This window comes from Maylandia zebra, linkage group LG11, assembly GCF_041146795.1.
Source record: "Maylandia zebra isolate NMK-2024a linkage group LG11, Mzebra_GT3a, whole genome shotgun sequence".
Lineage (NCBI taxonomy): Eukaryota > Metazoa > Chordata > Actinopteri > Cichliformes > Cichlidae > Maylandia > Maylandia zebra.
The window spans coordinates 34,397,714-34,413,949 of record NC_135177.1 but is presented as its reverse complement, the minus strand read 5'-3'; the positions used below and the strand labels follow the sequence as shown (position 1 = coordinate 34,413,949).

General features: G+C 41.8%; 1 protein-coding gene across 1 annotated transcript in view; it reads right to left on the bottom strand.

The window, feature by feature from the left end:
- rftn1b (raftlin, lipid raft linker 1b) overlaps nt 1–16,236 on the bottom strand; it is a 125,050-nt gene that overhangs the window by 14,329 nt on the left and 94,485 nt on the right. Inside the window, exon 8 of the mRNA XM_004568534.6 lies at nt 13,931–14,049. Within this exon, the coding sequence (XP_004568591.3) occupies nt 13,931–14,049 (119 nt within the window). The remainder of the gene's footprint in view (nt 1–13,930; nt 14,050–16,236) is intronic.

Genomic DNA, 16,236 nt, shown 5'->3' with positions numbered 1-16,236 from the left:
GACAGACATTCATGCAGCACTTTCTTTCACACGCTTACACTAATACACCAGTGGATACAACAGGAGCAATTTGGGATTCAGTGTCTTTCTCAAGGGCAGCCAGGCATCAAACTACCAACTTTGAGATTACTAGATAACCAATTCTGCTGTGCCACATCCCCTAAATGTGAACAACCACTATTACATGAACTACTATTAGTATTAATACAGCTGCTACAGCTGAAATGCTATTATTTGACTAGCTTTTATGGCCAGCATTTGTTGTTTTAATGCACACTGTGTATAACTAAAAATACTCAGCTCAAGTGTTTCGATAGTTTATTACTTTGATACTTTTAATGCCTCTACCACTACCTCGACTAATGCAGTCTGTGTATATAACTTCAGCTGATTAATTATAATTCCACATCTAGAAACTTGGATAATTTACATAACTATTCCAGCTGCTGTGACTATATCACTACTACCCTCTGCTGACTGCGACTGGATTTCATGGTAATCATACAGAAGAATGAGCACATCACTGACAAAAAGACTGATCAGCACACAATGCTCATTGTTTTCTACGAGACAGACTTCAAGCAAAAACACTTAAACCCATCCCATTATGCAACTCTGCATTTTTCTTCCAGAGATTCTTATTGATCAGAGTGAAGCAACTTGCACAAACAGACCTAAAGCAGCCACACATCAAGCTGTAGGTTATAAAGAGCTAATCGTTCGGATACAAGACACAGCTCCAGACATTATTTACACAAGCATTACTTTCTAAGTTCCTACAGGGAGCGGTGCATCTACATTTTTCGGTGGTTTATGTTGGAACCACTCCCAGAAACAGGCTCTCTTTCAAAGCCTGCCCAGAAAGTAAATTGAGAAATAATTTTTCTGTAATGGCTTGCTGTTCTTTGGAGTGGGTGAAAGTTAATCACAGTCCCTGGAGTGTGGCTCTTGCTCTCCCTGACTTATTATGCAGGGCCACCTCGCTGCATCAGCACTCCAGCACCAACCTGTGAGGCTGAAAAACAAAGCAATCACACCGCCATCTTTGCCTTCGATATTATCTGAGTGTGACTATAAAGGAGGGCCACACAGTCAGAGGACAGAGAAGAAGTATTTTAACCGCCATGGTCAAAGCTAGTTAAAATTAAATCCATTTTTTTCTAAAAACATTTCCGCCTTATCCTGTAATAGGGTAGCTGGGCTATCTTAGCAGGAATGAAGGACTCTGTCCTTCTCTTTCTCAGCCTTTAAAAGCTGGTTTCTTGCTGTTTAACCTCCCCTCTACCACTCTCAGACAAGGCACGGGGATATACTACCCAGTTTTTGTGAACATAGACCTTTAGACAAAGTATTTTTTCGGGCCTGCAGCAGACGAGGGTTCACATCAGCTCGATGTTTAACGTGCACTCTGTGAATCAGTGGTACGAAAACACAGCTCGGCTGTTTTTTCTTTAAACCCTTGACTCTGAACAACATAACAGCCCATAATTCTGTTTTTCACCGTCTCTGACTATATTTGAAGGCAATCGAGGTCAAAAGGCTTGCAGACTCAGTCCAGTAATAATGAAGCAAATACCATTTAATAAAAAGACATTCAGATTCTGCAGCTCCTGATAGGTTCGTTCAACCCGGTGTGTTGTCACAGCAACAGAAGATTCAGCATCCACTTTTTAAAGCCCTGTAACAACCTTTTCTGAGTGTCAGCAGCCTTCATCGCAAAAGTAAAATATTCAATATTTTTAGCTGACTTTTTTTTTTATTGTCTTCAGTGTTAAAACACTGAATAGCAGCGTATTGAGTGCTGGTCTTAGATGCTTTTCATGTCCAATTTGTCAGCTTGCTAATGGAAAAGCTACCATGCAACCATGCTCCTCCAGTAGAGGCAAGAGGTCCTTAAAGACTTCAAAAAATTCAAATCATAAAAACGCATTGTGACATTAGAAAGTGTACGTCTACAGACAGACCCATTGGTGCTAATAAAACAGGCACATTGTGTCCACTTTGTTATGTTTGAGCATACACAAAGTGGAATTATTAAGGAACGTCACATGTCCGGTGTGTTTTCAGGCACCACATAATGCTGCTTTGTTAGATGTATTTCACCTTTACAAACAGGGTGTTTTGGGGCATTGGTGACGCAGCTGGGGCAACATAGATGACTGAGAGATAATGACCCATTTTCAAGACCTACAAAGGCAACTTAATGACTTTAGGGGTGTGGTATAAGATGCAGTTTTAACAGACAGAAAATCATGTTTCATGTTCACTTTTACACTAATGTTCAACTTTTAATTTTTCCTGAGGTTAAAGCCTCAGTTTTGACCTTCAAAACATACATTTATGAAAGAATATAATCAGTAGATCCATTTAGTACTACTTGTGACTGTGCAACACAGTCTTTAACAATACTATCTGTCATTGGTAAACAAGATATTTTTAATATTATCTAATTGATTTTATTTGCCATTACTCTACCGTTATCATTTATGTGCATTTACTTTTATAATTGTATTTCTTCCTTTCCTCCCTTGTCCCTCGGGGAACCTTTCCTGAGCTTAAAACTGGATTACTGCAACAATAATAAAGCTTACAGAGTGCATTCAATCTTTGGCTTTTATAAGGCATTAGCCTACTTTTGAGTCAAGACTAGGCCATGTAACCTGATAACACATGATGAGGTGGTTGGGCAAACAAAGGATCAGCTGGTGCAGATGTTAGTGTTCATCATATGTCAGTGAGGGCTTTTATTATGCACTTTAGAAGACACAGAAAATATGGCCATTTGATGGTTGGAGCCGACAATTAAAAATCAGTCTAAGATCAGAAAAGCCATCAGCTTTAAAAGAAGCAGATTCAATTATTTTATGTTATAAAAAAGAGAGGTCAAGAGAACAACTGTGATAGGAAAGGCTGTTTTTCTCTTCAGTTAGACAACTGGAGAGGAAAGGAACAAACAGTGAAGGTTTTGACTTAACTCAGACACGTACAAACACATCAGAAGGGATTCATTTCAGATACTTCAGACACTTTGAACTTGACACCTATTTTCCTATAATGCTTTTTTCTATTCTCATCACCCCTTCATGCTACAATACATTGGCAGAGGTGAGAGACAAATCTGGTATTACAAGGAAAATCCCACAATTAAAAATGTGAAAGTGAAATTATTTGTTATCAGTGAAATTTACTGAAAGTTACGGAAGCGTAGAGCTGCCACCCAGGCAAAAGATAAACAGAGCTATATCACATTATAACATGAAAAGTTTATTGTTCTAAAAATCTACTTTTCATGTTTGTACAACATAATATCGTTATTATTACAATATACATAATTATCACGTTATAACAAAAAACCTTTCACGTTCTTACAATATAAATATTAGATTGTACGAACATGATAATTATGTATATTGTAATAACGTGATATCATGTTGTACAAAAATGAAAAGTATTTTGTTAGAACAATAAACTTTTCACGTTATAATGTGATATAGCTCTATTTTTCTTTTGCCTGGGTGGCAGCTCTACGCTTGGGTAGAAAGTACTTAAAATTTATTTGATATTTAACTAATTATTATTTATGATATCGCAGTTGGGAAGATTAAATGAGGGAGTGCTGTTGTGCACCTTGAGGCGACTGTTGTTGTGATTTGGTGCTGTATAAATAAAACTGAACTGAATTCAGGTTATTGAGCTAATTGGTAAATCTGAAACAGAAGATACTGCTTTTGTGCATGGTTCCCCAAAAGAAAGAAATAACTAACTGAACCAAATTTGTACGGCCTGAATATATAATCACCTGAGAAGCTTTCGCTGCTATGGCTGGTTGATGTGGAGCCACTTTTTATGAAGTTGTAGTTAAGTTAGGAACAGTACAGGCAACAGATTTCTATCTGCATTATTTGGCAGCATTTTCAGCTCTAGGACCTCCCTTTCACACAGGAGCACATCTACCTGCCGTACCGAAATAGACCCACAGTAAAGAACAGTACAGTACAGTCAGCAGGCATCAGTAGAAACAGATGTGACATGGATCGAAACTACACTAAAATGTAGTAGCTGGGGTTGACATGTGTTGCAAAGTGGCTTGTACATGCACTGTGACTCTCAACAGGCTTAAATAGTGTGTCTAAAGCTGACACAGTAAAACTTGTTTACAGCTCATCTACCTGGCGTCTCGTCATTTCCGGTTTTTTCTCGAGGGTCGTCACTTTACCGCATACGTGGACCACAAACCCTTGACGTTTGCCATGTCCAAGGTTTCCGATCCATGGAGTGCACGCCAGCAGCGCCAGTTGGCAGCCATTTCTGAGTTTACCACGGACATTCGGCACGTGGCTGGTAAATCCAATCATGTGGCTGACTGTTTGTCCCGTGCGCTGGTTTCTCCCGTCTTTCTCGGCATAGACTACTCCGCCATGGCTGCCGATCAGAGCGGTGACCCTGACATCCTCGCGCTTAAATCCACCCAGATGGGCCTCATACTGGAGGACAGACCCGTGCAGGACGGTGGTCCCCTCCTCGTCTGTGACGTTTCCACCGGCCGCCCTCGCCCTGTGGTTCCCGCTTCCTGGCGTCGTCAAGTTTTTGACTCGGTACATGCTCTCTCTCATCCAGGGGTCCGGGCCTCTGTTAAACTGGTCAGCTCTAAATTTGTTTGGCCAGGCCTTCGCAAATCTGTTAAGGAATGGGCGTCGGCGTGCATTCCCTGCCAGCGCGCGAAGGTTCATAAACACACCAAGGCGCCCCTGGAGCCGTTCTTCATACCCGGCAAACGTTTCGATCATGTGCATGTCGATCTGGTGGGTCCCTTGCCGCAGTCACAAGGTTTTACGCACCTTTTGACTGTTGTTGACCGGACCACCAGGTGGCCGGAGGCGGTCCCCCTGGCGTCCACTACCGCAGCAGTGGTGGCCAAGGCATTTTTGTCGACCTGGGTCTCGCGTTTCGGCCCACCCGCGGACATTACGTCAGACAGAGGCCCCCAGTTCATTTCCGAGCTTTGGTCGGCCATGGCTGATGGACTGGGGGCTAAAGTCCACCGCACAACCGCATACAACCCGCAGGCTAATGGGATGTGTGAACGGTTCCACCGGTCGCTGAAGGCTGCCTTTCGCGCCTCCTTAAAGGATGGCAATTGGGTTGACTGCCTCCCGTGGGTTTTGCTTGGGCTGCGCTCTGCGGTTAAGGAGGATCTCGGCGCTTCCCCAGCTGAGCTAGTGTTTGGTCAGCCCCTCCGCGTGCCTGGAGAATTCTTGCCTGAAAATCCTCCTCCCTGCTTCGATCCATCGGTGCTCTCTCTCACCCCGCTTTTGCACTCGCTTCGGGTTCCTGGTCCGGTGCACCATTGCGTGCCTGACATCTTTGTTCCAAAGACTTTAGAGACTGCTAAGTTTGTTTTTGTCAGGCACGATGCCCACAGGACACCGCTGCGGCCGCTGTATGACGGCCCGTTCAGGGTTATTGAACCGGGCCAGAAACATTTTGTTTTGGATTTTGGGGGTCGAAGGGAGACTGTGTGTGTTGACAGACTTAAACCAGCACATGTTCTTCCGGACAGTGATGTAGTGCCGGCCCAGGCCCCTCGCCGTGGCCGACCTCCTGCGCTGGGGTTGACAGTCTCTGGTTTTCCCCCCAGGACTACCCCCGGACCACCAACGTTTGAGCCTCCTCCTGTCTTTCCTGCTCGCCTTCACCAGCCTCGTTCACAGGATGGACCTTCCTCTGCCTGTTCTCTCCCTCCCAGGTTCAGTCGTGCGGGTCGTTTGCTTAGACCCAGGGTCCTGGACTGAATGGAGACCTGACTGTGTGTTCAAGGGGGGGTATGTGTGGCGGACCACCAGGTGGCTCCACTCACACACAAGTTGAAGGGAAGTGTGGGGGTGGAGATTTTGGCGCTGACTATATGTGAAGTTCTGTCAGTTAATAAAGTTGTTGGAGTGAGACACTGAGACCTCTCCTGTCGTTGTTACATACCTCCACACAGGTAGAATTTCAACAAGCTTCTAAAAGATCGAGCACTTTGCTCCATTTCCCAAATCTCTGGATCGATGTCCTGTCTCTCAAAAGACAGATTTTAAAAATAAGTCTGCACTAAATGGACTTGCACCTAATTACATTTCTATATATTCTCAGAATTAGAGCCTTTTAGTTTTTATGGCTCCAACATGTGGAACAAACACCTGAAAGCTAAACTGTTATTTAATTTAAATCTGGGCTTAAAATGTGTTATTTGAAGTTGCTGATCAATGAACCAACTTCCTCTGCAACTTAATCCTCGATTTGTTTTCGTGTCTAGTGGATGGTTCCCCGTGTTCACATATGGTCTGAAGATTTAGTCATTACAAGGCAGAGTATAACAGCTGTCCCAGGGACACAACATAGAGGACGGGGTTCTCCCACAGTTTAATCACCACTTTGACATTGCTTTTTTAAAGGGTGCAGCAGAAACAACCTGGGCTACAGCAGACATTAGCGCACCAGATATATATGACTAGCCATCTGTGAGCATGAGAAGCAACTCGAGTCTTGTTTTTTTTTTTACTTTTAATTGTTGTTGTTGTTTTTCTATCATGATTATTTTCAAAATTCAAGATTCAAGAGCTTTATTGTCAATACAAGAGTATACAAAGTATACACAGTATACAACGTACCGAACCAGTGTGCTGTTTCACCCCAAGCCCCCCATGGTTTCTAAGTATATAAACGATATATCTCCAAGAGATATAAAACTAGGAATTACAAATAAATAACATGCTAAATTTTGGTAAAATGAAGGGATCAAAACGTACTAATTACTAATTATACGATACTATAATAATAACTATGCAATACTAACTGTACAATAAACAAAGACAGGACAGAGACAATACAGAGTGGATTGTGCAGTAGGCATTAAATACCAGGTTCAAGTTATTGTCAGGATATTGTACACGAGACAGGACGAAGACATGTGCAAGATGCAAAATGTGCAAATATAGTATAATTTAGATGTATGTTCAGTAACTATGTGACTGAGTGTGCAAATAAGCATATTGTTCCCAGGTCCAGTTTGTAGTGGATTTGTGAAAGTTTTTGTTGTTTTTGAGTCTTTTGGTGAGTATTGTAGCGTGTTTGTAGAGGTATGTGTATATCAGTCTTGTGGTGGTAGTGAGTTGAGGGCTCTGACTGCGGGGGAAGAAGCTCTTGAAGTGCATGTGACATGTGACAGTGACATATCGTGACATGCATAGATGTTTTAAATGTCTCTTTGTTTTCCACTTCATCTCTCTGGAAGGTACACTGGATTATCTGGATAGCGTTGTACAAATAAATGTGTCTTGACTTGACTTGACTACAGAGAAGTATAGACTGGGTGTGTAGAAGGGTATAAACTGAGCCTTCAGCTGAGCTGGGCTGTCACTGAGATGAGTAAATCTGCTGGGATTGCGGCTAAGCTGACCTGAACAAAATGTGCTTGATTTTAGTTTCATCGTGCATCGATGAAACTAATTGCTAGATTTAAGTTTTCCATAACCCTTCAATGTGACAGAGACCATTAATTGGTAAGTAAAAAAGAAAAAGAAAACTCTACAACTGAGTCCTTCATTTTGGGGGCTTACAGAGATACGAAATGTATTGGAAGGAAACCATCCGAGAAATTTAAAGGGAGAGAGGTGTTTCATGGAAGCAAGGAGATCATTGGTTAGTCTCCAGGCAATACAAACAGTGAAGTAAAAATACAAAGATGTTGAAATAGTATTTGGTGCATTTAGTAATGCTATCATTTTGTTACATGGTACATGTTACTGTTTGTATACCTTACAGAAACTGCACCCTATAAGCCTAAACCTCTCCCTCTGTCCTGCAGCTATCAGCATCATCGACACATTGCCTGACGGAGCGGGTGCGACCTCTCACTTGCAGGAACAGTGCAAATTACTCTCCTTCTATGTAGGTCAGCTCTTCTCTCACCTCAGTCTGAGGAAATAGAGATATCATGGAGAGGTGATTCACATTAACGATCGTCTCTCTGAAGTACGTGTACACATCCAGGCCACAGGCCACAGCTCTCGCAGAACATAAACCAAATCAGATGTTTTTAATATGTAATTTTATAATTTGTATCCTTTGTTTCTAGGGCCATCGAAATAAAGTCCATGACCACGAGCGGAACAAATAAAATGTGAAACGTAAACTATTGAACTCGGTGGAGAGGGATTTTGTGTGCACCTGATTGCCAGACGATAGGAGTGACTGAGCACAGACACAATAGGTGTGTGTTTGTGTGTGTTTCTGAGATGTGTTAAAACCATTTCTTCAAAGATTCCTCACTGCCATACTGATGCTGTGATGTGGGGCCCTAATCCCATTTTAGACATCATTTAGTTTCTGGAGTCTGTGAAGCGCTGCTCTTCAAAGCCAGGGATGCAAGTGAATTCTTGGAATGAGTGACAACAATGTTGGCGCTCTTAAGCTCCTTTTCGCTTCCTTTGACTTTGGACTGCCATTCCTAGAATTTGAACTTCACTGATATTAACTTTTAATGTTTTTCTGTAGGAGGAGACACTTTCTCTAAAGTCCCCCTGCAGATTTTCTGGTTTGTCTTTTGGGTTAGGAGTTGTTGGGATCAAGGCGTGAGCAAGCAGGCAATATCAGTGTTTGAAGTGGCGAAGAGAACATTTTACTCAGTGGCAGTTGTACCATGATATCCATAGTTTTCAAAAGGAATAACAAAAACTGTTTACAAATGGTATGTGCTCGAGATTGCTTTCTTTTCTTGAAAAAATAAAACAAAACCCAGCTTTTAAAAATCTGTTTTTTGATCCTTTTAAAATCTTAAGTCAGACACATAAGATGGTAAAAACGCTGCACAAATATAGTGCTTTTAAACCTTAGATAAGTTTGACAAAGAGTTTCAAAATGAGTCGTCCCACTGGGAGGTATTTGACCTGCAGTGGGAAGTGGCTCAAGGTTCATCGGTTTGCCCAAGGACAATCAGGCAGGCAGGAGGGGGGGGGGGAATCAAACCGCCCCCCCTGTAATTAATGGTCAAATCAATCAAACAAAAATAAAGTTTCTTACTATACTGTTGGTGGTACAGCCTGTCACTCTATGGCACTGCCATTTGTGCTTGCTCATTTGTACTCTAATTTGTACCTTACAAAGACTAGTTTTGAATATCTGGTCAGAGATGTTACATTATACCTTAATATAGCGGTAAACAATCATCTTTTGATAGGGTGCTTGTACAGCATAGTCTGGTTGTAAGGACAACTAACAGCTTTATCCACCTCACATCTGGATCTACAGCCAACCTAGAGTCACCAATTAACTTAACAAGCATGCGTTTGGACTGCGAGACAGAATTAGCTGAAGGAAACAGAGCAGTGCTAATGTCTGCAGCACCCTGTGGTCCATAAAAAAGAAAGACAGAGAATATAACTTGTTTTTCATTCGACTTAGATTTTACAGGTTTACTGAACACAGAGACCATCTCCTGTTTTACACCTCAAAATGGAAGAAATTGTCTAAACATGTAGAAATTACTAACTGGGCATAGATCCAATAATTACCAATAAATACCTGTAGGAAGGAACTGGGATGAAAACACATATAGTTACAGTTTTATATACAACTATTTCTGTGAAAAACGAGCTCTTTCAGCTTCAAATTATTTAGCAAAGCCACTGAACACAGTTGTGTTTTATCTTCTTGCAGTACTAATAATATCCATAAAGAAGGCAGTTTCTCATGGTAACCAGAGAGCCTCTTATCATTTTTCTAAGTTATGTATGAAACGCTGAAAACCCCTGCACAGAAGTAATAATTCCTTCGAAAGGTTTATTTATTTATTTTGCTGTGATTATAGGTGGAGTAGCAGAGCCATTCTGCATCTCTGCTGCACCTAATTAGAGTAGCAAACATCCGTGCCAATGTTATTGCTCTGCTAAGAGGTATTTCAAAGGGTCAGCAGCAAAAACACATTTTCTCTTATAGCTCCAGTGTACTGTATGTGACCATGAAGTGTAATTTCAATTTTCTATGTTGATAGTTGGACCTTTGGAGAAATTGTACTGTTCAAATTCCTTCACCTTCATTGAATTGCACCACATACTAGCAAAGCATATAAAACCAACATTATGTGCATGATTGGATACCAGTGAAAAAGGTCAATGTGTTCTTTTGGGATCTGGGTAAATTGACCCTTTAAGAATGACCCTTTCAAGACGAATGTCAGTTATTGTGGCTTCATATTGATTTCAGACCTTTCAAGTCATAGTTTTCCTTTTAAAGAGGTGTAAATAGTTTTCTGTGCTTTTGTAGAACCACAAAAAACCTGCACGTTTGGGTCATGTGACTGCGCATTGGGCAATAATCATATAACTGCAAACTGCTGGACCTGAATTTAAAAAAAGGTAGGGAGGATATAAGGAAAAAAATGCAGCTGCATCACATGTCCCATTTCTGTTTCCCCACTTCAGTTTCCATATTTAATATAAATACGATATTTTGTAAAGGCTTAACCTTTGGGCTAGATAGAACATTTTTCCATGTACTATCTAACAAATATTTCCCCCATAGCATCTTAGAGCTATCCATAAAATCTTTGTACCATGTTGAGAATTTAAAATATCACTTATTGCACAACATGCATGCATCATAATAGACCTACCACTGTGTCCAGCTAAGCTGAAGTGGATAATGGGGCTATTTAAAAAAACATTTTAAGAGGTATGAAAGGTTTTCAGCAACATCACACTCCTCATACACATCAGGTCCACTAAGCTGAATATCACTTCATCTTTTAATAAAACACACACACACACACACACACACACACACACACACACACACACACACACACACACACACACACACACGCACAGGTGTTTTTGTGGCTCTGGTTCTCTTTGCCTGCTTTATCTATATACAGAAAGACTGAAGCACAACACTAATGCACTTTGTTCCTCTTGATAAATAAATTCTCCTGCAGTGACTCATGGCGAGCAAACATATTAAGACCAACCTTGACTGAAGTGTGCAGATGCACATGTTTTCTTTGGTTATTGCTCCTGTGAAGCTCAGTGAAAGAAAGGAGGGCTTTCACTACATTAGTTTCGAGGCAGTGTCTGTATTGATTTTCCCATAGGACATGAGAGATGAGAAACTGGGCCTAATTGGAGTTTCATACCAGAGACTCTTGATGAGTTATTCCTTTTCAGACACTTCACCACAATCCATATGTTTCATATTTGAGTGTTTTTTTTTTTTGCTCATATTGAAACAAGTATTCATCAGACACCTGACCAAAATCTGTTTGCTAAAGGAAATGTCTGCAGGAGCTTTTTAGCACTGATGGCATTTTTATGCACATCTACATGCTTCACCCACTTTACGCATGCTTTCAATTTATTTCTCTTGATTGTCACTGGATGCATTTTGTTGTTTTTTGTGCCGTTTCCCTCAAGGCGCTGCTCTGCTGTCATTTAACAGAAACGGTTCCCATAGCACTTACGTCTTAGTTTGTCAGTTTGACATTTATTGTTCTTGGTTGTTTTCTTCTCTTTCCTTTAATTTGCTTTGAAGTCAGAATATTTTGCCCTATGAATATTTGTTTGTCTCTCACAGCTGTTTTTGTCAAATAATTTCTTATTAAAACTGCATTAAACTAAATGAATGTCCTTATAAGACAAACATTTTCTTGTCATTTAATTGGTAGCCTCTTAGTGTCATTGTTCCGGCTATTTTAACAACATAATAAAAATCTAATTAAAAACAAATAACTAAAAAAAAAAGAGCTAAGTTCCAATAGGCAGTTAGGCCCCATAGTTTTTGAATAGATTGCCTAATTTCCTATTGTGGCTTTTTTGATCCCTGTCACTTTGCAGTCTCCACTGCAGGATGCCTGCACCTGCATATGGATGGGGGAACCAGGAGAGGCCTGTACAGTAGCCACGGGATGAGCACTGTAGAGTCAAAGCTGATAACCAACTATCACCTCCGTCACACACAGCTGGGTGAGAGACCCTCGGAGACAAAGTCATCTGCAGGCATCTGTTAATGATCCTTCAGCAAGTCCACCTACTGAAACCTTCTATGACTTTTGCTTCTCTTTTATAGATCCTGTTGGCCAAATGCGCTCTTTGTAGCATCTTTGCTCCAGCTGAACTAAACAGTGACTTTGAGCTTTCAGGGAGGGCAAAACTGGGTGTGTAACAAATGACTGAATATTTCATTTTTATTATTACTTTTTAAATTTTTTTTTAAATAATTTCTGGATGCTGAAATTAACATTTTATCAATCACCCTGGCTCACAAAAATCTAACTTATTGCCTTTCCATCCTCTTAATGAGCGCGTTTCCACACTCGATGTCCAACGCTGCTGCCCGGTGAGAGAGCCACAATGCCAAAGAAAATCTTGTGGGTATCTCTGTAACATCTGACAGTGGCAGTATTTGATGCTTTTGAATGAGAAAATGCTGAAAATATGTTTACCAATTATTTTTAAAATTGTATGACTTTTGTTATTATTACATTTACTATAGTAGACTCGTTTTTCTACTTTTAATGGTGTAGAAAAAAGGGTCTACTATAGCACTATTTTGCACTTTGGTTGAGATATAGCATTAAAAGCTCAGCACTTTTCACATCCAACTCACATCCAGATTCAGCTCGTTCATAAGTGAAACTAAAGACATTTTTATCCCTTCACTGATGAGCACTGACATTCCTGAGATGATACACTCCTACTTAATGACAATATAAATGGTCACATGCCCTCACTCAAGTGATTTGTTTTATCACTCTTTTTCTCTGAGCTTCATAAATCCTACAACCTGTCAGCATTTTGGATAAATAAGTATGTTAAGCACTGAGGGGAAAAGAAATTGACGTATATAAAGAAGAAGAAAAACACCTTCAATCAACATTCAGCCTTTTTTTTTTTTCATTTTAATTATCCTGGCACCAAAACAATAATGAGCTGTGAGGATACTTTGCATATCAATTTTCGGCAGTTATCACAAATAATGGGGATGATGTGCAGCCCTGATCGCCCTGACAGAGTGTGTTGTCAATCTGATTTGGCATGGTGCAGATCGGTGGGGTGAAACGGTTTTTGATAAAGTCCCAGTGGAGGAGCTGATTGGATCTCCTGGAAAACTGGGCGTTAGTTTGGCATCATTCTCGGTTAATGTGTCTGAGGAAGTCTTGAAAGCCATTAAGCTGTAACAGTATTACCATTCACCCAGACGAGGGGAGGCTGTACTGCTCCTGCCAGATGACTGCAGGAGTCTTTTTAGTGGCACATATGGCCATCGGTGCTGGGCTGGTCAATCAGAGAGCCACATTTGGGGGACAAAAGTCTCCTTTCACACTTGGACAGCTACCGGCTGCAAAAAGTCTAAATTCAATTACAGAGATAGCATCTGAAAACACAGACACACAAAACCGAGCTCGTCCACACTCAGCTGCATGCGCAAGCATGTATACATGCAGACACACACATACATACAGATGAAAGGCAACGAAATGGCCACAAATCCTTCCACTCCAGACAGGAATGAATTTCCAGCTCGGAACTTGTTGAGGAGAGACACTAATCATCACGTAGATAAAGGCTTGTTTGCTCCTGATAAGGGGAGCGACTGCGACACATGTCCCATAAATTGAGATTTGTCCGATTTGCCTTTGGGTTGTAAGGAAACGGTTGGCTGAAGGGCCACGATATCTAAGCGATAACTGACTTCATTGCTAAAGGACTATACTCTTAGAGAGGGGGGCACAGACTGGACTCTGGCTTTCAATGTGTGACTGTACATCCTTTAAAATATCAAAATCTCCAATTCCAAAACAGTCACATGTATGAAATGTACAAGAGCATAAATCCCCCTCTACTAGTGACAGACAGAACATAACCTAGGACAAAGCAAAAATCCCTCCACTCACATCGATGACGGTCCACTGCTCCACAACGATGGCATCGTACGCCGGGGTGGCCGCGTTCGGCTCACCTTCGCTCGCCTCCTGGAAGATGAAGACACTTTCCACTGACTTAGGCAGCAAATCTAAAGAGAAGGGGAAAAAAGTAAAGCCATGAAAAGAGTATTTACTGGATGGAGCGTGTCTGTCTTGTCTCTTCTCCGTCAGGGCCTCCAGGCCAGCGGAAATGGAATGATATCAGCCAGACACATTCACACACAACCCTTTATTACATAGCCAGTGGTCCTAGCCATTTGTATGAGCATTAGGCACTTATGCATTATGCAAGGAGACAGTGCTGAAGAAAGGAGCAGGTATTCCCCTTCTGGGACGTTAAAAAAGAAGATGAAACGTTACGAGGATCCAGAGCCTGCTGGTCTTAATGCTTGACGGTTAAACAGAGGCTAATTATAGCTAAAATAGGATTAAAAACTAGATGTACTTGGTGTCCAGAGGACTGAGAAACGCTGCTTTAAGAAAGGTGGACAGATTTTAGCGATGGCAAAATGTAGCAACCAATTTAATGAAGCCGGGTGTTAAGGTACAAAGCATAAATCCTTTTGCTAAGCCTGCATTATTCACCTTAAAAAGACTTAAACTGAATGAATCACATAGAGACACTGACATTGATGCTTTAGGCCACTTTTCAGATTGTGTGCTCCTGACCAAATAGATTTTCCAAGCTTCTCTTCTGTTGGAGGCTAACAATTGCAGAATTGGCATCTGAGAAAGAAACACCACTCTGGCCCCCATGAGCCAGGACCCCTCTCCACCCAACGTCTCTTGTTATTCACTTGATGCACATGCACATTACATCCAGGCGCACATACACACACAGACAAAACACGAGCCTCGTGGTCCAGTCTTCCCAGCAGGCCTGAGAGCTTTCTCATTACTCTCACACCATTTACACACTAATATAGTTTGCTGGGGCCCAGGCACCAATACGAGACACTCCACATTTCATTACTGGGCCCTAATAATAGGGGGATGAGAGGTGGCTGGAGAGCCTGTGGAGAAAGGCGGGGACAAGGAGATAGAAAAAGAAGAAGGAAGTAAGCAAGACACAGGGAGAGATAGAGTGGAGAATGACATTCTCTTTTATTTCCACCACCCTCAAAACCCATTCTGGACCCATGCATGCACAATTGAAGACATCTTTCAAATGCAGACGTGGTCAGTGTTAACCCCCTCCTGCCACTTTGCCTTTGCTCTTCCTCTGTTCCCTCCATCATCCCCCTTCTTTCCCCATTCCTGCACTTTATTTAATTCTTTGGCCCGTCCTGCTTGGCATATTACTGCAAAGAAACCTTTCTGGAAGGTGTAACACACTACGGACTGATGTCGGTTCTCTGCAAATGCAACAGGGATCATTCAGGTGAGATCGACAGGGTTTCTGTCTCGTTGCTCTACAGGGAGCAGCCTGTCTCTGGTGATAATGCAAACAGACTCTTGGCAGAGGAGAGAAAGAGAGCGAGAACCAGGGAAGTGGAAGAGAAGGAGCTGGTTGCTGGGGGCGTTGAGTCCGTCAGGGGAATGCGCTGGTTGCGTGCACGAATAAACATTATCTTGTGCCTATTGACTGAGAGCTGAGCTGAGCAGCCAGCGGGCCGACTGAGAATAAGTTGTTTACACTTGCAAAAAACCACAGTGCGGCCTCAGTAAAATTGTTCTCCATCCCCTTGTGACTCACACACTCAAGGTCGTGGGGCGAGACATGCAAATACAGCTGCACTAAAAACAGAGAGAGACAGTGTCGGGGCTAAAAGACAAAGAAGCAAATGGCAGGGGAGAGTCAGATAGCTGGAGTGGCAAGGTGACAGCGAGTGAAACGCACCAGCCGATACCAGCATCCAAATGATACAGGAGAGGATCAACAGCAGGCACCTAGTGGGTGTAGACAGTGCTGACACACACAGACTGAAACTTAAAGTGCTGAGTGTTTAGTGTTTGCCTGCACAGGTGTTTGTATGTAGATGCGAGGTCCTCGCCTGCATCAAGTCACTTCGGAAGCTGCTTGTTCCTAATATTCATCGACATGTACACAAACCTGCTCTTGTGGATTGATTTCAGACACACGATGATTAAATCAAGCAAACAGTGGAACAGAAAGCACTCTGGATGTTTTTCCAATAAACTCATGTGCATCACTGCTGCAAACACAAAAAGGAGTTACTATCTAGAAAACAACAGGGTGAGACGTATAAGGTCATAACCTGAAATTAACAGACTCATTAAAGGTTTTGTTTGTTATATTAAAAAAAATGTTCTAA